Source organism: Bison bison, unplaced genomic scaffold (assembly GCF_000754665.1).
Source record: "Bison bison bison isolate TAMUID 2011002044 unplaced genomic scaffold, Bison_UMD1.0 scf7180017864181, whole genome shotgun sequence".
Taxonomy (NCBI): Eukaryota; Metazoa; Chordata; class Mammalia; order Artiodactyla; family Bovidae; genus Bison; species Bison bison.
The window spans coordinates 14,956,124-14,980,883 of record NW_011494753.1 but is presented as its reverse complement, the minus strand read 5'-3'; the positions used below and the strand labels follow the sequence as shown (position 1 = coordinate 14,980,883).

General features: G+C 36.2%; 1 protein-coding gene across 1 annotated transcript in view; it reads left to right on the top strand.

The window, feature by feature from the left end:
• The window catches only part of PRKD1 (protein kinase D1), a 352,693-nt gene that overhangs the window by 313,487 nt on the left and 14,446 nt on the right, over positions 1-24,760 (top strand). The window contains exons 15-17 of the mRNA XM_010843418.1: positions 12,735-12,896; positions 13,451-13,549; positions 14,469-14,736. Coding sequence (XP_010841720.1) covers positions 12,735-12,896; positions 13,451-13,549; positions 14,469-14,736 — 529 coding nt within the window. The remainder of the gene's footprint in view (positions 1-12,734; positions 12,897-13,450; positions 13,550-14,468; positions 14,737-24,760) is intronic.

Genomic DNA, 24,760 nt, shown 5'->3' with positions numbered 1-24,760 from the left:
TAGTCTGATGTTTACAACATACTTAAATGTTTAATTTTTAATTACAAAACCTGTAGAAGGAATCTTATTAAAGCTTGGTTTATGTATATGAGGTTTGAGAGTTCATACTTTACCAAAAGTTGACATTTGTTTCTAACTTGTTCACCAGAAATTAGTCTGATCTATATTCTCTTTTTTCATAGCACTTACCGTATTCTGGCCTATTACAGAATTTTATTTATTATATTTGCTGTGGGTTTCTTTCCCCATCCCCAATCCCAATCCCTGCTGTAGAATATATATGTTTCAAAAGGGCAGATGCTGTTATTTGTCAACAGTATCAAATAACTGATATATATTCCAAAATATATACATCCCAAACACCAAAGATTGTTCCTGACAAACATTAGATGTTTAGCAAATATTTGTTGGATGAATGCTTGTTGAATTAAAACTGTACAGAGACATCATCCTGTCACATAAGAAGTCATAGTATCCAACCAGGAAGCAAATGTCTGGACTCTGTTTGCTATTAATGGTTAATTGGTTAGTTAAGAAGGATTGTTAGTTCTTTGAAAGCCCTCACTACCCTGGTTTATATTTCTTATAAAAATAAGTAATTCATTTTTTAAACCTGAAAAGAAAATACGGTAATAAGCAGAGAGATGCAGGGAGGATTCTGACTCACTAACTGATAAGTTCGGAAAAAGTACCGTGATTGAAATCAGCTGAATGGTGCAGAAGGTTTTCTTTTCCTAATCTTGAGGAGCAGAATCCTCTCCCTCTGGAGTGATACGCAGAAGCATTTGGTATCCTCTGCCCGCGGTCTCTCACTTATGAAAGCTAGTTTCCTCGTTTATGCTTATACCTGGAGTCTGACTAGTTCTGCCCCATCCTGTTCTTTCTTCTGAGGTTGTCCGGAGAGGACCAAGTGGGCTGGAAATGGCTGATGGGAGAACATTCTCCTCGTGTAGTTCTGTTAGTTTTTTTGTTGTTGTTGAACTCTGATTTGTTTCTGTTTTGTTGTTGTTGTTGTTTTTGTTTTAAATTAAAAAACCTTCTTAGCTTGTAGAAGACTTCAAAGTTGTAAAAATGAATGTGTGAAAAAGTAGGCTTCTCCTTTCTTTTTCTCATTCATCTTTTTTACTGGGCGAAGGCTTTCAAGAGACTGATTTAGTCATGAGAAAGCTACACTCTTTAGATATCTTTGAACAGTTGAAAAATTAAGGCAAGTGTGAATCTTTTGGCATAGTTATCCCTGATTTACATCATTTCAAATAGCTGTTTTCATTATCTCTAAATGCTTTGTTATTATATTTTAGAAGGATGATAAATTAATGTAGATGTTAAACTTCATTCCATATAAAATTCTGTAGTAGGCCAGAATATGGTAAGTGCTATGGAAAAAGAGAATATAGATCAGACTAAAAATTACCAAGAGATCTTATTTATAGTATGATTTTATAAGTTGTATCTTGATTTTTAAAAAAGGTAAATCTGAAATTTTTGTTTTTTTTCTATTCATGTTAACAAGATAGGGATAAAAAGATAGTTTATGATTATTGGGGATATTACAGAAAACTGACTTTTGTAAGAAGATGCAATTAATCTTAGAAGGCTTAGAAACTTACAATCTAAAGTAAGTGATACTGGCATGATATATTTAATACAATTTAAGTTATCAGCATAGGCTTGTTCAGTCTAAATTCATTTTTATTTTCTCACATAATGTCACAATGCACAAAAGCTTTAGGACAATGCTAATGAATGTGTATAATTCTAATCGATATACTATTTTGTCCTTATCTTAAATATCAGCTTATTTTTTTCTAAGGAACAATACTAGAGCTTGTTTATGATACATTATATTAAAGCATTTTGGAATACTAAAGGTACTGAATACAGAATGTGGGAAAAGATATGTAAGAATTTTACAGGCCGTAGATTAAGTATATCGCCTTTTACTTATCTCCTAAAATTCCACCATCATTCTTATTTCTCTGTTGCGAGGCACTCTTCTTTCCATCAAAGTATCTCATAACTTTATTTTTTTCTTTTTTTTTTTCTCATAACTTTAAAACAAAAGAACAGCAACAGCAAACTGTGTTCTTGATTTGTCTAGGCCATCTCTCATGGCTGCAGCACATTTTCTATTGATGTACTTTAAATTTGTGCTCTATGCTGCTTTCCATTCTTATTCATAAATATCTGTCTTTGGTTTCCACGCCTTTTTACAGTGTAAGGAACTTTTGCCATACTCCTGTCTTCTACCTCTGCCCAACTATCACTCTTTAGCTATGTTTTAGTCTTTACCCTACTTGACTAGCCTCAGTGCTTCAACAGCATTGATCATTTCTCGCTTCTCACTCATCCCTGCCCTCATCAGGCCCCACTTCACCTTCCCTGCTAGCTCTGTTCTTCTTACTGACCTTCTTCCCTTCGTCTAAATGGTTTGTGCCAATCTGGGACTCATTCCAGAGTGAGCTCATCCACTTTAAGAGACACATCTGTCATTGTTTCTCAGGTTATTTCCTTAATTTATCTCGTGAGCTCTGTTCTTTCACAGACACTGCAGTCTCCTATTTCTGACGTTAGGACATCTCCATTTTGCTGTGCCAGTCTTATCCAAACCAACTAACCAAAAACCAAATGATTATTCCTAACATCTTTCCCCGCAAGTTATTCTCTAATTTTGTCCATTTTGCTATCATTTCTCCAGTTTCGAAGGAACTTCAATTAATTTCCTTCAATTAATAAAAATATTAAGTCATTCAACAGTACTCTTGAAGCCCTTCCTTTTTTGATACAAAGCAATTTATTAGGTTGTATAACAGTGAATGAAACCTTTTAGAATATTTATCATATATTTGGACAGACAGATACAAGTAACTGCAAGTCAGGATAGCTGTGGAAACAGAACATAGTGAAAGAAGTCATGAGTTATGGCAGAGGTCAGGGTACTGGAATGAGGGAGATTTTCAAACGGAAATATAGCATTGGTGAAATCTTGAAAGGGTCATGATTCTTGATGACCAAAGAAATGTTAGAAAGGGTTATTAGGCTGAGGGACCACCTTAATAAAATAAATACACTATGAAATATAAGTAGAAAACTAGATCATTTAAAAAGGGTGGCTTCAAATCACTTCATGTGGTTTGAAAAAATAATACTAAAAATTCTTCAAATTCTAAACACTTAGAATTCTCAGAAAGAATTCTAAAAATCTTTGTATCTGCTCGTATATTTTTAAGTTGACAGCTAGAACTATTTTGTCAGAAGTCCAAAGAATTTTAATTTTGTACTATAGTGAAAATCCCGGTATTTGAAAATAAAGCTGTTGTATAACTCATTTAAATATATGCATTACAATCTAAATATCAAAAACATTTTATATCTTTAAACAGTCATTTAAAAATACATGCATAGGCTTTTTAAGCAATAGCATATTTTACAGTATTTTTGTTTTCTTTGACTACATTATACTTTTTTACCACAGAAATATATTCCAACGTTATATATTTTTTTTACTTTAAAGTCTTTTATTGGTTCCCCTTTCATATTTATTTACAATAAAAATCATTGTATATTTTTAAATTTCTTGATTATAACACTGAATGTGTAAAGCATTCTCCTGAATTCATTTATCATTACAGTTATTAGGAAAACCTTTGTCTAGTAAGATAAATATTCTGTAAAGTTTGATCTATGCTTGTTAACATAAAAAGTGAAATGTTACTGAAAGCACATTATTTAATGAGGTTTATTTAAGTGATTATTATTTTTTGTTTAAATTAAACAGTTCAGCAGTTTTATTCCTTTTGTTAAATTGTAGAAGCCAAGTTGTAAGCGCCACCCCCTCCAGATAAGATAGAAACAGTCCAAGTGATTTATCTTTGGAAATTCATCCTCTTTTAATTCTATTAATAGATCCATTAAATCCTTCTCTGATTTTGGTGAAAGCATGCATAAGAAGCTAAGTTGCCAAAGAATTGAATTCCAAGTTATTAGAGTTATTCCGTTCATACCAACACAATATTTCATAATTTCCCTTTATTTTTTTCCTAGACAATTTTCTTCCCCATGGCAAGGTACCTTAGTAGTGTTTGGAATGTATAAGAAACATACCTTCCTTTTGAAAAATGGGGAAAAAATATTGTGAAAGGCAACTTGGGAATTGAGAATTTGAAGAACATGGAGATTTTCTCAAATAGATCTGTATTAGAAAATTATTTATGGATTAAGATTCATTCATTCAAAGTATAATTATTGAGTACTTCCCATGTGCCAGGTAGTAGGGGTACAAGTATAAACAAAGCGAATTTTCCTTAACACTATTCCTCTGCTCACACATCTCTTAATTTTCCATTTCCCCAAGAGTTTGCCTCCCTTAGTTTAGAGACTGCTGTGAAAGGACCGAGTACACTTAGGTAAGGCTAGGAAATGGCTTTTGTGAGAGTTCATGGAGAACCATAGATATCGTGCCAAGTCAACTGGATTTTATTATGCTTGGGTGATTGTGAATTATTGAAATATTTTCAAAAAATTATTACAATCAGATCAATATTGAGGGATGATATAGAGAAAAAAGTTTAAAAAACAAGAAAACTTTTTTGGAGGCTCTACTAGTTATAATAATCAAAGCTAGTTTAAATTAACAGTCAGAACGCCCCCATTCTGTATAAATAAGTAATTAAATTTTAGGCTCCAGTTAGAAAACTATGATATTTTATGAGAAGGAAGAGTGTAGATGGGCTGCTCATTGTTCCAGATGTTACAGCTACCTCTAAAGCTTAGCCCTGGGAGGAAGACTGGGCATTGGGTGTGAAAGAAACCAGACAGTAAGTCAGAGTGATACCTTTAAAGGCAATGAATCTTCAAGATCAGGAGTGGAATTGGTAACAGAGAACAACACTGGGGTGGGGGTGGGGTGGTACACCAGCTTAAAAACAGATTAAGCTATAGGGAAGACATTTTATCAGTCAGGAAGGCAAGGAATCCAAATTGTCAGTGTGGTTGTCTAACAGGTTTAGGGGACACTGTGGTGAGAAGACTGTTGAGGCAGCGTTCAGAAATCCAGAGAACATGCTCAAATGGGTTGTGAAAGTAAGATGAGGAGGCTTAAGTAGCATAGCCCCGGATGCATACTGGTTAGAACAGGCAGCACTGGTTCTAAATGGATTTAATCCAAGGAAAATACTAAGATAACAGATAGCATAATGTTTAAAGAGCATAGGTTCTGGGCTTAGACTGCCAGGGTTCTCACATCAGGCTTAAGAGTCTCAGAAGCTTGGATAAGTTACTTAGGTTCTCTGAGTCTCAATTTCCTTATCCATAAAACTTTGTACAGATGTTATAAGAATTGAGTATGATAATTTGTTGAAATTCTTAGTGCCTGGCATATAGTAAAGATTCCATACTTATCTTACTATTAATAGTATTGAAACCACTTGTCTAGCTCCTAGGAATGATTTCAAATAACTTGATATTGAATTTCTTAAATAGAGAACATAGAGACATGTAATTTTGTGTTAACAAAGAGCACGGTTGACTCAAAGCCTGGGGTACAGCTGAAAATGTATTAACATATGCCTGGCCCCTAGTAAACACTCAGTAAATATTTGTTGAACAAATTATATTGCCACAGCTGAAGGAAACAGAGTGGTATAGAATTGCAGAGCATGCCAGTAAGATAATAAAGTATACTTTACCTTCATTCCTGTTTGACTACAAAACATGGTAATTTATCTTCACAGAACAAGATTAAATATATATCTTGTAAATACCTGGCTTTGTTCTCTTAGTCTAAAAAGATGATCAAGAGTAGGTAGAAAGAGATAATCATAACAGGAAACCAGAGAATAATATTGCTAAGTATGAGTGGGAAAATGAAAATTTGCAGAAACTGGTGATTTTATTTAAAGCATGAAGGAGTCAACTTTTCTTTCTCAGGAGAAAAATATTCAAAAAGTGAGTACTTTATCTTTTATGTTTAATAAAAAGTTTATACTTCTGTTGTTTCACCTTATATGTTCATATTTCTTCAAATATTTTTTCTTTTTTATATTACTATGTGAACAATTTTCATGAAATTGTTTCTTTTGAAGACATGTTTTACAACTCTAAAGTTATCTTCTGCATGCTCCAATTAAGTCTGTAAATTATGTATATATGTGTCTAAAACAAAAGAAAAAACATTTTAAAATCTATTGTAATAAAAAGAAAACAAACTTGAAAAATTTTCTGACTAGATATTGTGTTCCATAACAATTTAGTCATAATGAGAACCTAGTGTCAGATGGCCAGGATCCAGTCAGAGCTTTTCAGTTTTTTCATAAGTTTCTTTTAATCTTGGTTTCCTTAATTATGGATTAGAATTCATCTGACTCAATGTGCTTGCTTCACAGGAATGTTTAGTGGGGGTCAAATTAAATAATATATAAAGTGTTTTTAATGTTTTAATATTTATTTTTGTTTATTTATTTGGCTGCACCAGGTCTATTTTATTTATTGCTTATTTGGTTTATTTTTGGCACACAGGATCTTAGGTCTTCATCATGGCATGCAGGATCTTTAGTTGCCACATGCATTCTCTTAGTTGGGCATGTGGGATCTAGTTCCCCTGCATTGAGAGTGCAGAGTCAGCTTCTGGACCACCAGGGAAGTCCCTAAAGTGTTTTTTTTAAATCAATGTTCCCCAACCTATTTTTGGAAGATCATGTCTTCTGAGTTCCTTCATGGAAGAAGGTGAGGATTAAGATGTGCTCTAAAAGAAAGCTTAGAAAATACTGCATACTACATCCAGGTCATCTACATCTTGGAAGTGAATAGTCTTTCGCTTAAAGATTCTGAGATGCCCCATAATTAAAAACCTGTTCAATTTTGATAATATGCCATCTAAGGGCCACAAAATCCTTATACAATGTAAGATAACACAATCTGACTTTTTTGCACATGACGTTCTGTCCTCTGACCCTCTCCAGTACACCTGGTATGCTCGCTCCAGTTCCCAGTATCCAGTAGTTAAGACTTCAGGTAGATTCTGCGTCTGTACGGGTCATTTAACCTCATAATAGAATGTTATGCTTTCTGGAGTGGTGACCTCTCAAGTATAGTAATTGGGTTACAGTGATACACTTTGTTAAAAGTTATACTTTAAATCTAACATTGGGATGAGATTGGATTCATGTGTTCATGTTTCCAGCCAGGTAGGTTAGCAGGAAATAAAAAAATGTTCCAATGTGTGTCTATTGCCATGCATTTGTAGCAAATAGAAAAAAAAAAAAAAAATTCGAGCTATTTGATCCAATTTTTAACCTTTATGTTCAGTAAACACACCTTGATCTACAAATTCCAACTTCCTTGTTTTAACATGCCATTCTTTTAATTTATGCCTTTTCACTAAACACAAGCTGAGTAATGGCATGGAGGAAAGAGGGTCACACTTTATGGGTGGAATGTTTACTAACACTGATTTTTTTTTTTTTTTTTTTTAAGTAACAACCAGTTACTGATTTTTTTTGTCTTTTAAGCCTTTGTTCTTATTCTCAAATATTGGATCCTTTTGCCTAAATTCAGCTTGAAACTGGCCTTGGTCAGGGGTTTTAGGGGTAGATGCCTGGATGTGTACAGTATTCTTGCTGTGTAAGGGCCTTTCATTTGGTAGAAGTCACTCCTTCAACTCTCCAAAATTATAGTAACAACTTTAGTCATATACAGACAGTGCCAGTGGAACCTCAGTGTATGAGTCCACATGGTGGGTTTAGGAATCTAGATTTTGCTTTTTAGATTTCCCATTCGTACGCCCTAAAAGATTCCTGGTGATGAGTAGAAAATAGCACATATTTTTTATGCTAATTGGGCTAGAAACATGAGAGGTGATGAGAGGGTTTTGTAAGTATGTTTTTTGCATACTCCTCTCTCTCTGCATTCAGTCTCTTTTCCTTTTATAAGGAAAGGAGAGAACTCATTCTATTTATTATCATGTGTCTGCATGGCCTTGAAATCTAAAGCTAGATTAAATCAGTCCCAGAAAAGATTAAGTTCAGAATGATAGAGAGGGTTGTAGATAGGTTTATGGATATATGTGAATACAGGAATTATATATCAGGCCTGACCTGATTTTTTTTTCTTCTATGCAAATATTGAACTGATTCTTTAAAAAATTTTTCTTGGGCCAGTGTTACTTAATAGGATGCACAGAACTTGTAGCTAACTTAAGATGGAAAAAATAATGGTAAATTATGTATTGTAAGCTAGCCATCTAAAAGCTGACTCCCCTTCTTGATATCTGGGCACAATATATATATTTTGTTAACAGACAGTAGAGATGCTTCAACTTATTTCTTCCACAAAATTTTGAACTATTTAAACCAGGGTCAATCTGAGCCAATTAATGCCATACAAAAATATAATATTACATTGCAAATTCTGATGGATGGTATATGCAAACAGTTTTACCGGGAATGATCAGATCATTTCTGAGTTCACAGAGTCTAATAGGTTAAATTTGGTTGTGACTCCATTGATCTAAATGTCACCCAGTGATTTACAGGAGGGTGGATTGTTACATTTGGTCTTACTGAAGTAATATTGGTGCATTTATTCCTCTGACATTATATGTTAGCTTTATTGGTTCTGAGTTATTATCAGTGTGCATTCCCAAAATGTTACCTCCTAAAAAATAAGTTCTAGAGTATGAAACTGTTTATAAATTGTAGGCTTTAGTCAACCAATCGTGAAATAAGGACACATTTGCATGCAACAACCAAATGATCCCCACCCCGTGTTAAATCAGGAGGGCTCTCATGTGGTGTAACACAGCCCTCACCTGTTGACATCAGAGTAGAAGCACGTCTGTCATCACTGAAGTTTAAAAATACAGCATGAGGGAAGATGTTGTTGTTGTTTAGTCACTAAGTCATGCCCAGCTCTTTTGCAACTCCATGGACTGTAGCCCACCAGGCTCCTCCGTCCTTGTGTTTCTTCAGGCAAGAATACTGGAGTGGGTTGCCATTCCTTCTCCAGGGGAGCTTCCTGACCCAGGGATCTAACCCATGTCTCCTAAATTGGCAGGCAGATTCTTTACCGTTGAGCCATCAGGGAAGCCCATGAGGGAAGATGTGTGCATACTGCATGCTAAGTTGCTTCAGTCATGTCCGACTGTCTGTGACCCTGTGGACTGTAACCCACCAGGCTCCTCTGTCCATGGGATTCTCCAGGCAAGAATACTAGAGTGAGTTGCCATGTCCTCCTCCAGGGGATCTTCCTGACCCAGGGATTGAACCTGCATTTCTTCAGTCTGCTGCATTGGCAAGCGAGTTCTTTATCATTAGAGCAACCTAGGAAGATAGGAGAGGACAGAGTAGAAGGCGTTAAGTGTGGGCTTCATACTTAATACAACTTCCTTTAGGTGAAAGACAAAAGGAAATTTTCTTTTCTTCCACTTTAAATTTCTGGTTATCAAACTAAAGAGAAAATTTAGGCAAGATAGCTGAGTTTACCACATGAATTTGGGTATTATCTTTCACACGTCTTCTTATAATTATCTCCTCTCTACACTGACTTTTTAGCAACTATCAAGGTATCCCCTTCATAAGGTATTAAGTGATTGTGAATTCTAGGGTTAGTAAGTGAAGCATAAATTTTAAAAGACTGTAATTAGAAGATGTGTAAGATGGTGTGTTCTTTCAGTTCAGGAGTGACTATCAATAGTCACTGCCATGTTGCTGTAGCTCAATTCCCCATTCTTGCCACTGTACACTCTGTGCTGGTGTATTCTGTCTGCTCTGTGTGCTACTTAGAACTTAGATCCCGGATTCTTCACTTAATTTTCTTCCTTTTGGTCTTAGTATGACCTAAATCACTTAGTTGTTTGATAGGAAAGTAGTCAGAAGTTCCCACATTAAGGCTGACTCCTAAATAATCTGTTGAATAGATACATTGAATCTAATTTTTCTCTTTCCTACCTCTCATATATTTGAGTATAATAATCCTGAAGGTAGAAGAAGGGGAAAACATGACATTAATTTATCATAGCTAGATGTTTGGAATGAATTCACAATGTGAGGTTTACAATAAGGCAACACTATTAGAATTAAAGATTATGAGTAAAGTAAAATAACTCTCAATGCAAATGTAAAATGTGTAATATAAAATAGAATACATGTATAAACTAAAATTTTTAATTAAATATTATTTATAAAGTATTACTGCTTTTATAAAATCTTTTGCTTTTAATGACTAGCTTCCATTAATTATATAAGAACTCTCTAGGCAGTTTGAGTCAGAAAATTTTTGTCTTGATCTCCAAATGGCATTTCCTCCCAGACTTCAAAATAACTCATATTCACCCCATGGATATGTCATCAATCTGTAATGTGTGAATGGACACTATTCTTTCCTATATTTGACCAAATGTTTCATTTCCTGAAAATTAGATTACTTAAATGCAACAAACAGATGGCCACAAAGTCCTGTAATAGCTTACTCTGCCATGAAATTTATTATCCAAATCTATGAGCTAGGCCTGAGAAGTTAACAAAAGTTCTTTCTGAACACGACTGTGCCATAGTTAATGTTATAATCATCAAATCGTTTTAAGTTAATTAATTTACTTTAGACTTTAAAAGGAAAATTTTGAAAAGCTATTTCATAGTTTCTATAAAAAGTTAAAATTGTGAACAAGTCATATCAGCTACTTTGGTTAAAGCTCATCTTAGAGTTGACCTTAAGGTATTAAAAAGGCAATATGAATGATACATGATACAAAATAGTAACTTTAATTTTTTTTTTCCCTCTCTTATAGTCTTCAGATATCTTCTCTAGGCTAAATAAATTAACTTCTCATCAGGATAGAGACTTTTGTTAATGAAGACATGATTCTGTATATTCTGCTTACTTTTGTTATTGTTGAATGTAAAAGCAAGTTAGGTCATTTGATTGAGTCCAAAAGCATACAGCTTTTGAGTAGGCATCTGTGATGGCTTTGTCTCAACCATACATAATGAACTCAAGAAGTATCAACTTACTACATATCAGCTATGCAGAAAAAATAAAGTCATTTTGCTATTGGAAAGGTTTTTCAGCTACCATTCAATATATTCTTTAGCAGACCTGTAAAACGTAAAGGTTTTGGTGAAAGATCAAGGACCAAGTGCAATGAATGTAGGAGCTGAAACTTTTCCAAGACATATTTCTTTTACCAGTTTGCATTCAGGTGACCTTTAATTCAATGAATTCATTGAATATATTTTATTTCCTAAAATATATACCTAAGTATATTCAAAGTCCTTTACCAAGAAATAGCCAAATTTTCCTTGATCTTTTACATAAAGAAGCTATTAGAGGACATTTATACAGTCCTTCAGAGTCCACGGGGAAATCATTGACAGAAAACAATCTCATTAATTCATTTTCTACTTTTGGTCTAGAACATTCTGGAAAAATACAAATTAAATAAGCACATATTAAAGTCCCATCTGATGTCTAAGGCAGAGAGCAGAATTGCAGAGTAGTGGATGGGGTTCTCATCCAGCGAGGCAGGTTCTCATCATGGGAGCTACTGCCAACCACAGCGTATGTCCGTGTTGAGTCAATGGCAGGCTCTCTGCGCTGAGGAGTAGCGTGGAGCACAGTGACAGTTCCAGATTCACTCACGTCCCCTCTGCTGCTCACCACCCAGCATCTGTCCGTGAGGTCTGAAGACTGAGCCATTTCAGGTTTCCAATAATTTGTGAACATTTCATTTTGCATTTAATTTTATGGCTAAGATTTTTTCCCTTGGAATAAAGGATTTATTTTCTTCCCTGTGTTCAGCTGTTAACACATTTAAGTCAGTCCATGTTTTTTTCTTTCAGTAATTTTTATTCAAGATGTATGTTTTTTCCCCATTTTTCATTGAAATATTAATGGAATATATAATACTTCTTTTAATTTTTGGATTTTTTTGTTGTGTGCAGGGGAAAAAAAATAAAGGTCAAATGATCAAAGGCTTTTGTTGACGACCCCAGACCAACATTCAGAGTTAAGCATCATTACAAGGGCCCAACTAATGTTAAGAGTAATTTTACTTGACATGTGTGACAATTAACATGTCAAGCCAAATGCAGCCTATCATTATTGGCCATTAGTTTATTGTGGAAATATTTATTGAGTGCTTGAGAACTATGAAGCACTACCACATAGCATGATGTCCTGAACAAAACAGAGGCTCAATAATATTTGCTGTTTTCATGGGGATCTTTACTCTTGTGTAAGAGCTTTTGTAGCAAACGAGAGCAGCCTCTGAGAGCACGGCAGCAGCTCCAAAAGCACTGATTAATGTGCTTCATCAGTGCAGTCAGATGCACTCCATGAACGTATTTCATCTTGTCTACATTAAATTTCTACTAAGTGTGTACGGATGGCCTAGTAAACTTATTTAGGACAGTATGCTTAATATTGGAGATGATCCTAAGAAACTACAGATTTTTCAATATGATATTCTAATTAAAACCTAATTAGCAATTCACTGTGCTGGAATTTTGATTTATAGCATAGAAAAAAATACTCACTGTGCACAGAAAGTCAAGATGTATTTTTTGGAGACATTAGAATTTCAAAAATATAAGGCAGCACATGTGGAATTTAGAGGTGTTAAAAATCTAAAGTGTGGGTTTCTCCATAGCTTTAAGCTTGAACAGTTTTGTATAATCAGTGAGCTTGCCAAACAGTATCAAAAACTCATTTTCTTCAAGTGCTTTATTTATCTTTAATAGAACCTTCATCACCCTGGTGTTGTAAATTTGGAGTGTATGTTTGAGACGCCTGAAAGAGTGTTTGTTGTTATGGAAAAACTCCATGGAGACATGCTGGAGATGATCTTGTCAAGTGAAAAGGGCAGGTTGCCAGAGCATATAACGAAGTTTTTAATTACTCAGGTAAGAAATCAATTAGAGTCAGGAAATAAAAAAGGTAATATTTAATATCAGATGTTATCACTATTTAACTAGAGCTTTCTAGGCCTGTTGTTTAGACCCTACCTCCAGAGTCTGAACTACACTAAAAAAAAAAAAGTGGAATGGCTTATTTTATTATCTAATTTATATCTGTAGTAGTCAGGGTTTAGGATAGTACCAAATGAATAATGTATATGCAGGCACAGGTATTAAAACTGCTCATGAAATTTTAAAATGCACAGTGGCTGAGTCCTGAATCTTTGAAAATATTCAGGAATGTGTAGCCTGTTAGATATTATTGAATTCTTTTATCTTTACCTGTTTCGGTTGCCATCTGGTTACCATAATATAGTACTTTTTCCAATAAAGTTTCCTTAGAAACATGCTGGCTTATTTCAGGGTCTGAAGCATAAAGAAATGTCACTGTTCATGTTGAGTTTTCTCTTGACCCTCTAAATTTATGTCCTAGTAGAGAACATTTTGAACCGACCTTTTAGATTAAAATAAGCTGATGTTGATGATTTTCTCCTTTATAGATACTTGTGGCTTTGCGACATCTACACTTTAAAAATATTGTTCATTGTGACCTCAAACCAGAAAACGTGTTGCTAGCATCCGCTGATCCTTTCCCTCAGGCAAGTATGAAAGCCTCTCAGCAAAAAGGCTGCCGAGAGCATCACTGGCTCCCTTGCTGCATTCTGTCACCCTTTCTCCTCAAAACTTTGCCTGTCTGTCTTCATCCATTTGTTACCTTCTTGTACTATGGGGACTGCCTCTGTCATTCTGCATCTCAGTTCAGCCTGCCTTTATAATATAATGCACACCAGGCCTCTCATCCTGCTTCTGCTGCCGTGGTGTGGACATCCTGGGGAACCGGCAGCACTAGGTCAGTGCTGGGAGCACTGGCCTGAGAGGGAGACAACTTCAGAGTCCCAGGGATGCTGCCAGCTCTCTAATGTTAGGCAGGGTATTGCAGTTCAGTGTTGTTCCCAGGGATGAAGACAGAAGTTTCTTCTTTTCCTCAACTCAGAGAATGCAAAACAACTGATCTCTTTCCAGATACCCTCGTGTCTGAAGTGACCTGACCAAGGTGGCTGTTCTGTGTTGCTTCCATGATGCCCTCAGATCCTGGCTACCTTTCCATGCAGAGCTAATTTTGAGGATATTGTGAATGATGGCGTGTGCTTATCCTTCAGCCTTTACATATAATAAGTCCTTGAGTTAAATCCATCACTTTGCATGATGTTTTCCTGCCTTGTAAAACAGAATAACCTACTTTTATGTATACATATTTTCACATTTGTCTCTCAGTTCTAGGAGGAGAAAGGGAAAATGTTTAGATGATATTTTTATGAATAAAAATATACTTTTGTGTCTTTTCATGAATTGCTATCCTCAAAGTACATAAAATGGAAAATAGCTGTTAGTTCTACCATGAGAAATCCATACAATATATATAAAGTATTATAGTTGTTTTTTAGCTGTTGTGGACCAAGACAGACTGATATACAAATTAGTGACCTGACTGTATCTTCAAACCATTATTATCAACAGGTGAAACTTTGTGATTTTGGTTTTGCCCGGATCATTGGAGAGAAGTCTTTCCGGAGGTCAGTGGTGGGTACCCCAGCTTACCTGGCTCCTGAAGTTCTAAGGAACAAGGGCTATAATCGCTCTCTAGACATGTGGTCTGTTGGGGTCATCATCTATGTAAGCTTAAGTGGCACGTTCCCATTTAATGAAGATGAGGACATTCACGACCAAATCCAGAATGCAGCTTTCATGTATCCACCGAATCCTTGGAAGGAAATCTCTCACGAAGGTAATATCTCCTATTCAGAAGTGATAATGATTTCCTCATTAAGTGTTACATTATTGATTCAGTCATGAAATTTAAATTGATAAATGCTCATGGCAAATTGCCCACCAGAGTAGGGGCACAAATTGATTGAGGTGGGTTGAGAAGTAAAGGAAATGGAGACAAAAATATCTACTGGTGAAACTTACATATAGAGAAATTAAGAAATAAAAATTAAGAGGTAAATGAAATAAAGAGAAACTGTTCATCATTGGTTATTTCCTAAGAACTTATGAATATTTATACATAGATACAATGGCAATACTTGATCTTTACTAACAGTAATCTTTGATTTACTATATGCCTATTTATGTTTTAAGCACTTTTAACTTACAATGGACACAAGAACCTTATGATACTGATATTTTAGTTATCACATTACATATATTAGTATACCGAGTTCTTTGTATACCGTTTTCCTGTATGTGGCTTTAGAGCATGTATATAATATTTTATTTAGTCATTTCCCTAGTGTTATACTTTAGATTATTTCTGTTTATTCAGTGTTAGATAATTTCATGTATAATTTCTTATATATATCCTGATGATTTTTTAGGGTAGATTACCTTGGCAGTGTTTCATTATTTAAAATTAAGTTCTCCTTAATAAATATTTACTTCTTAAAGGGAGAGTGATAGATAGTTTAAAAAGAAGTGGTGGGCCCAGTCAGGCTAGAGAAAATGGCTCACTGCATGCTTCACAAAGGAGTTCTTCATTAACATGCTTTGGAGTTTATTTAATTCTCACCCCAAAAAATCCTTAAGATAGATTTTACTATTATATCTAGATTTCAGGCAAGGACATTGAGGCAAAAGGAGTGAACCCCCACCAAAATCACAAAGCTGGTAAATGGCAGAGCCAGGATTTATGCTCAGATGGTCTGAACATCCATTCTTTAACCCTTAGTCATGCTTCCTTTTTAGTTTTCAGGCAACATCTAGTTCTACGTTTGTTGAGACTTTTTAACCACTTGAAAAGGCAAATACATTCATAGATAAATATCTGCTTGATACCTGTTATTACACATGGTGGTATAGAAATTGGAAAAAAGCATGTATAAACTGCCTGGATAATTAGTTCTTAGACTACTGTTCATTGTAAATGGCACAGTCCATCCATTATCAAAGCTTTGAGTTACTATTGGCTGCAACTTTCTTTAAATTTTATTGAAAGATAGTTGATTTACAATGTTGTGTTAATTTCTTCTATGTAGTAAAGTGACTCACTTTAATTATATATTTTTTCATATTATTTTCCATTATAATTGTCACAGGATATTGAATATAGCTCTCTGAGCTACACAGTAGGACCCTGTTTATCCATCGTATATATAATAGTTTGCCTCTCCTAATGCCAAACTCCCATTCCTTCCTTCCCCTACTTTCCTTCCACCTTGGCAACCACAGTTCTGTTCTCTGTATCTGTGAGTCTGTTATTGTTTCACAGATACGTTGATTTCTATCATGTTTTAGATTCCACATATAAGTGATCATCATACGGTATTTGTCTTTCTCTGACTTACTTCACTTAGTGTGATAATTTCTGTGTCTGTCCATGTTTCTATAAGAGGCATTATTGCATTCTTTTTGATGGCTGAGTAATATTCCATTGTATGTATACTTATCTTCTTTATCCATTTATCTGTTGATGGACATTTAGGTTGCTTCCACGTCTTGGCTATTGTAAATAGTGCTGCTCTTAACATAGGCGTGCATATATCTTCTTGAATAATAGTTTTGTCTGGGTATATACACAGGAGTAGGTTGCTGGATCATATGGCAACTCTGTTTTTAGTTTTTTGAGGAACCTCCATAATGCTCTCCACAGTGGCCACACCAGTTTACATTCCCACCAACAGTGTAGGAAGGTTCCCCTTTCTCCATATCGTCTCCAGCATTTATTATTTATAGACTTTTTGATGATGACCATTCCGACTGCTACCTCACTGTAGTTTTGACTTTGACTAACATTGTCTAATTAGCTGAAATTATAGCTAGGTGGATATATCTTAATGGAATCTTTGACCTTCAAGAGAACTACCACATAGCTGAAAGACTAATGAAATATATTTAGGATAAGTCAACAGAGGCAAAAAGGGAAGTGTAATTCTTTTTCCTATCCAGGAGGCAGAAAAGAGGGAATTGTCAAATAACCTTGTGACCTGAACTTGCCGGGGAACATTACCTTTAAATGCAGTTAACATTATGTTTGATACCTGTAATCTAGAAATCCAGTAAAAATAAATCGATGTTGTTAACCACAGCACAAATGTGAAATATCTCTACAGCCAGTCGGACATTTTCCTGTTCTGCAGGAATATTTGGAAAATTAGGAAAATAGCCTTCACATTAAAATGTTTTTTTCCTTGGAGTAGTAGAGTACTTTGCTTGAAGAAGTGGAACAAATCATGCCTGGTCTCTGGTATCATGTAAATATGCTGTCCTTCTATGTGGATGTAATCTTCTTAGCTATAGGCTGTAAATGTTTAATTATCACTTGTATTAGAAAGCAAAAGAATGGATATCAACAGCTCAAGGAACTTTTGCTGGGAAACTACAATATACATGTGTAAGTAATGTGAAAGTAAAAGACAAAACATAAAATATCTTTCAAACAACGTGAAAGTTTGTAGGGGAGATGAGTTATATGAACTTGGGAAAATGATCATATATTTTCTTGAATTGTTAGCTTGGTATAAAATCAGGGTCTCCAAGTTCAGAGGAGAAGGACTCACTATGGACTTGACTAGTCAGAATTGAATTTTCAGAGGAGATGGAACTTAGGCCAGTCAGTAAAGAATGAAGAGATACAGCATTGCACAAAAGAGAATTACATGGGCTAATTCAAGAAGCATTTATATTTGACCAGAAAGAATACATTTTACTTGGCTATAGAAATGTCTAAGCACTAAAAATTTCCTGCCACTCAAAATGATATGGTAACCAGCTCATGTAGAATCTTGTTCTTGTAAATGACTCAAGTATCAGTTTGCACATTTATTGTCCTTTCTTCTCAGCATCTTTTTCCAGCTCATTTCCGCATTTGAGGCACAGGAGTTGCACTGTTTGCTAACAGAAGCCCTGACAGCAAATGAGTTATCTACCTGCTGGTATACAACCAGAAGTAATATTGAATATAAAGAAAAGCTGGCCAAATTATGTCATAATATTAACTGAGGTGTTACAACAGTAATTATTGGCTTAGATTCTATTCCATTATCTTGTTGGGAACAAATACTTTCCAGATTAGGTATAATCACAGGGCCAGTACCAAATAATATTAAGCACGTAGGATCTGATGAGTACACAAGCAAACTAGGATCTGGCAAAGAGTGGTCACAGCTGATATTACAATATACTGCAAACCACACCAGAACCAGCAAAAATTCAAAATCAAGGAAGTAAAAATCTAGGCACCTCAGTGACTCTAATAAATCAGAGGTAAGGAACAGCAGTGAAGTAGTTTGAGATGTTGTACTTCCTGCCATTCTAATTAGCTATCACTTACCTCTTTGGGCTTCAGTTTCTCATCTGTAAAACAGAGTAATGATTCCTGCCCATGTAATGAAGTTGTAATAGAGACTGAAAGAGATAAAGGATGTGAAAGGCATTTATAGAATGCAGGTGTGGGGTGAGCCAAGGACTTGGATCTAGGAAAAGGATAGCAGAACAGTAAGCTACGCAGTTGCTCTGGCGGGTAACCAAGAATTGATTGTATAATTTTAGAAATTATATGCAAACTTCTGTGTGCATTTCCCAAGTGTTCTTCAGTCATACTGTTAGTTGTACTTTTTATTTCTTGGCATGAAAAAGCAAAAGATAGAAGAAAGTTGTAAGGTCTTTGCAGCATACATAGACGGGTCAGAATGAGAAAATTCCTTTATCATGCTTTTTTCTCTGTTAATATAGACATGGATTCAATCAGTACTATATATTGGTGTGTTTGAGCTCTTATTGTGCTATTTGATCCTCACAGCAGTCCTCTAATAAGCATTTTAGTCTCTGTATTAGTGAGAAACTGAAAAGGTTAAATGACTTGCCTAAGGTGACTTGAAGTCATTGATTGTCTTTTTTTTTTCTTTCTTAGACAATTGATTTCTGTTTATTTACTGTTTTATTTTGGCTGCACTGGGTCTCTGTGACACTGGCGGGCTTAGTCACCTGTGGCATGTGATGTTTTAGTTCCCTGACCAGGGATTGAACTGCATTCCCTGTATTGGAAGGCAGATTCTTAACCACTGTACTGCCAGGGAAGTCCCTGTTTCCATTCTTTATAGCTCACCGTTTTGCACACCAAAGGGTGCTTGTTTCTAATGTCTTGATATTTAAGAACCTATAGGCGTTCCCTTGTGGCTCAGACAGTAAAGAATTGAGAGAGTCATTTCCTAGGCAGGTTGATAAGGAGTCTAGAGGTCCCCAAGGAGAGAGGGGTCTGGAATTCTCAAGGAGGAAGAAAGGACAAACTTTTTTTTCCTTCTCTACATTTCCTTAGGATTATATAACAATAATGTATCCTGCCTGAGGACAGTCTCTGGATTAAGGACAGTCTCTGGATTAAACCTTCTGGCTAATTCTGTTATCTTAAAGTGTAAATTATGGGAATAGACCTAGTCTTTACGTGGGAGAACTGGGTTCGATCCCTGGGTTGGGAAGATCTCCTGGAGAAGAAAATGGCACCCCACTCCAGTATTCTTGCCTGGAAAATCCCATGGACGGAGGAACCTGGTAGGCTACAATCCATGGGATCGCAAAGAGCTGACACGACTAAGCGACATTTACTTTTACTTTACAAGGATTATATAACAATAATGTATCCTGCCTGAGGACAGTCTCTGGATTAAACCTTCTGGCTAATTCTGTTATCCTAAAATGTAAATTATGGGAGTAGGTCTGGTGAGGTCTTTTCAACCTCCAGACATTCTTTGGATTCATTGGAGAGTATATAATTTCATTGATAACACTAGCAAGTGGGTACTCTTTCTGCACCCTTCTGATGCCTATGTCAGAAGCTTTCTCTATCTCCTTTATTAATAAAAGTTTATTACGCTAAAACTCTGAGCGATCAAGCCTCGTCTCTGGCCCCCGATTGAATTCTTCTCCTCCAGGGGCCAAGAATCCCGGTGTCTTCGTGTGATTCAACAACAACCTTTCAGAATCTGCCTGCAGTGCGAGAGACCTAGGTTCGATCCCTGGGTCAGGAAGATCCCCTGGAGAAGGGAATGGCAACTCACTCCAGCATTCTGTCTGGAGAATTCCTTGGACAGAAGAGCTTAGCAGGATACAGTACATGGAGTTGTAAAGAGCCAGATGCAACTGAGCGACTAACACTTTTAATTTCAAGGAATATTTTAAACTTATTAATTATTTATGCTATTATAATAAGTTGAGTACCAGCATTATAGAGATACTCTTACCCATAATATATCAGTGAATTAATCAGGATTTGTGTGCAAATAGTATAAACTTATCTCTCACTAACTTAGATAATTTATTGACTCACACAGTGGGGTAGGTCCAGAAGGTGAGCCCCATTCATCTGGAACCTGTGGTTCAAGTGACACATTTCTCCATCTCTCACTCTGCTTTACCTTACGGTGTCTTCCTTCTCAGGTAGACTTTTCATGTGGTGCAAAGTGATCTCCCAGCAGCTCCAGGCTAACATGCTACCCATTGTATATGACTCAGAATGGAAGCATAATTATCTCAGTAGCTGTAGATTCTCTGAAAGGGGCACTGATTGGCTGTGCTTAATCCCGTAATACCCTGGGAACAATCACATTGTCACCACAGGAGCCAGGCTCTGATTGGCCGTGTGGATGATGGAGAGCCCCTCCAGGTTGGAGAGAGGTAGTTCCTGCAGTGAAAAGATACTAGGCTGAAAACAAACACAAAAGCATTAACAGGCGTCCACTATAAAAATAGATTTTTTTGTGCAAATTAAAGTGTGCTTTGAAAACTAAGAAAAAAATTTTTTGAGGAAAACCTAACACAGCAAATATTACAGGTAAATTGGTGATAGTAAAATTAATTAAATTTTGAAAGAAAAAGATCACTGATCTTCTGTAACATTTGCCTTGTAGCCAAGCACTGCTTAACACACTTTACATATATGAACTTAGTTGTCCCAAGCCTTTGAGTAGATACTATAATTGTTTTCATTTTAAAGATGAGGCAGTGTGGACATAGAGGGTTAAGTGGCTTCCCTTAGTGGGCTAGGTTGCAAATCCTATCAGCCTGCTCCAAGCTAGATGCTCTTACCCACTGCATTTATAGCTACTTGATTATCCTTCTAATAGATTTAGCCATGCTGTCACATTAAAATCTTAATATGCTTTCCCTAGCTTAGAGCTAATACAGCAACATAATTTTTACTAATGTCTAAAAAGACAGGGAAAAGCGATCCTGTAGTGACAAAGACCTGAATTGAGAACTCTCCCACTCAGCATCTTGGTGACCTCATCCAAGTTACTTACTCTCTCAGGTCTCAGTTTTCTTGTTTGAAATATGGTGATACAAGTTCCTAATTCACTAGGTTAATTGTTAAATGAAATTGCACTGGCAAGTAGTTAGCAGAGTGATTGACGTAACTATATTACCTTAAATGTATCGAACACTGTCTATTTCAATCGCTTTATATGATCAATCGATCTGTGTATATGCACATATATATATTTATTTGTTTATGCACATACATATATAATTACACATGTAACTAAACATATATTTAATTATAGTTATATATATAACCAAATATTTATATAAATTATATATAGCTAAACAAATGTAGTCAACTACTTGTGGCTCATATGGTAAAGAATCTGTCTGCAAGGTGAGAGACCTGGGTTCCATCTCTGGGTCAGGAAGATCCCCTGGAAAAGGAAAGGGCAACCCACTCTAGTATTCTTGGCTGGAGAATTTCATGACAGAGGAGCCTGGTGGGTTACAGTCCACAGGGATGCAAAGAGTCAGGCACAACTGAGTGACTTAACACTTTCACTTCCATATAAATATAACTAAATAAGAACGTATATATATGGAATTTAGAAAGATGGTAATGATGACCCTATATGTGAGACAGCAAAAGAGACACAGATGTAAAGAACAGACTTCTGGACTCTTGGGAGAAGGCGAGGGTGGGATGATTTGAGAGAATAGCATTGAAACATGTATACTACTGTATGTGAAATAGATCGCCAGTCCAGGTTCAACGCCTGAGACAGGGTGCTCAGGGCCAGTGCACTGGGATGACCCTGAGGGATGGGATGGGGAGAAAGGTGGGAGGGGGGTTCAGGATGGGGGACACATGAGCACCCATGGCTGATTCATGTGAATGTATGGCAAAAACGACTACAATATTGTAAAGTAATTAGCCTCCAATTGAAATAAATAAATTTACAAACAAAAGAATGCATATATACAATAAAACACTCCAGAATGAATCATATGATTACAGATTATTGCACAAGAGGAGACTTCAGGTAAACATGGAAAGAGAGGAGTTCAAGAACATTTCTGTTCCTTTTAGGGCGGTGTTGTGAGTTGCACTTTAATCGTTGTGAGCATTTGACCTTTACTGTACTATGTGCTCTTCTGTTGCTCAGTTGTGTCCAACTCTTTGCAGCCCCATGGATGGTAGCGCGCCAGGCTCCTCTGTCCATGGGATTTTCCAGGCAAGAATACTGGACTGGGTTGCCATTTCCTACTCAGGGAATTTTCCCAACCCAGGTACGGAAGCCGTGTTTCTTGCACCTCCTGTATAGGCATGCAGATTCTTTATCACTGCACCAGTTGGGAAGCTTATCCAATACCACTTGTCAGTAAGTAGACATAGCCTCATTCTCACCCCCAGCTTTAATCTTGTACTAGGTTAAGCTTAGTCCTCAGCACATAGAGGCTATGACCTTGCTCAGTTCCTTGAAAGGACTCTGCACCTATTTTAAAGTAGTTGCTTGATTAGCAAATTTACTTTGTCTTATGGAAAGGACAGCCCATTATCACTTACACATTTTTTAAATTGTTTTTGTTGTCCAGTCGTTGTCATGTCCAACTCTTTGCTACCCCATGGACTGCAACACACCAGGCCTCCCTGTCCCTTACGGTCTCCTGGAGTTCGCCCTAGTTCATGTCCATTGAATTGATGATGCTAGCCATCCTTTGCCTCCCTCTTCTCCTTTTGCCTTCAGTCATTCCCAGCATCAGGGTCTTTGTCAATGAGCTGGCTATTCACATCAGGTGACCAAAATATTGGAGCTTGAGCTTCAGCATCAGTAATCAGATGAATTTAAAAAGGATTGCACCTTACTATGGGGTCGTGCAGAGTCGGACACAACTGAAGCGACTTAGCAGCAGCAGCAGCAGCACCTTACTTGATCATGTTCCCATATGCCATTTCTTTCATTGCATTTTTAGCATTGCCACAGGAGCAAGAGTTAGGCCAGGCTATCCTCCCTGTTTGTCATATCTGGTGCATAATAAGAGTGACTTGGGTGGATACTGCCAAAAAGAAACCCAGAAAATTGCAAGCAACACTTGCAATAAGAAATAGGGACCAAGGATATAGAGCTTAGAATCAGGAAATGGAAAAACTAGCTAATGGTCAGAAAAATAGGAATATTCACAAGTAGGCAAGGTAGGGGTTTACTAAAAATTTTGCCAAAGAACCTCCTTGATTATGGCTCATTTTAAACTACCTGTAATTGTCTAGTTCTGAGCCTATAGCAGACATATTTTAAGTTTGGCATGTCAAGAGGAGCTAGTTAATAATGAAGATTCCCAGACTGCACCCCCATAAACTGCCATCTTGCTCTGAGAATGAAAGAAGCCCATGAAACACACTTTCTAAAACACTGCTCAGATCTCCTAAAAGACATGACGGCTGACAGCGCTCTAAAAAATGTTTAGTAGGTTTCTAATGTTCAAATTTAGATAAATTAAAAGTTTCTCTCATTTGTAACATTTTTTGTATTCACGTCATTTTCTTTATCAGATATTTAATATCAGGATATATAATTTGTTCCAAATGTTGAACGTATTTCAACATAAACTTCCATGATAATAGTAAGAAAAATTAGTAAGGAAAAGCTTCTTGATAAGCTTCCACTGTCAAGACTAAAGGAGAAAAAACACCCCAGGAAATGCAAAAAGTTGTACAATAGTTATGTGTAATAAAGAAGAAACTAACTTGTGTCAAGATTTTGAGCAATGAAAGAAATATAAGGAAAGAGAATCCTTTTAATACTTGAAAATTTTCTTTTGAGTGGACATAGGTGTAGAAATTTGATGCTACAGAATGTAGGTTTATAGGTTATAGGCTATAGGGGACATGAGATGTAATCATATAATTCATAATTGTTATATATAAATTGTTCCACATATTGTTTATTAGTTTTAAATTTTAGAAAACCTTTAGACCATGCATGTCTAACTTCATGATACTTCTGTGATGTGAATGTGTGTGCTCAGTCACTTGTGTCTGAGTGTCTGACTCCTTGCTATCCCATGGACTATACAGTCCATGGAATTCTCCAGGCCAGAATACTGGAGTGGGTAGCCTTTCCCTTCTCCAGGGGATATTCCCAACTCAGGGATCAAACCTAGGTCTCTCACATTGCGGTCAGATTCTGTACCAGCTGAGCCACAAGGAAAGCCCAAGAATACTAGGGTAGCCTATCCCTTCGCCAGCGGATCTTCCCAACCCAGGAATCAAACCGGGGTCTGCTGCATTGCAGGAGGATTCTTTACCACCTGGGCTATCAGGCAAGTATGAAGGTCAAATGAATTCTCCTTTCTGCATTCCTTCAGCTGGTCAAGATCCTAACACATGCAATTTAAGTTATTCTGTTTTATAAATGACTTTATTATACAGCTTTGTTTACCCTTGAGTATATTCTCAGAATAAGAAGCGAGGTGACACTGGTAACCATGTGAAGTGGATTATATAGCTAATGAGGTGAGATATAATTTGCCTCAGTGCAAGTCATCTTACCAGG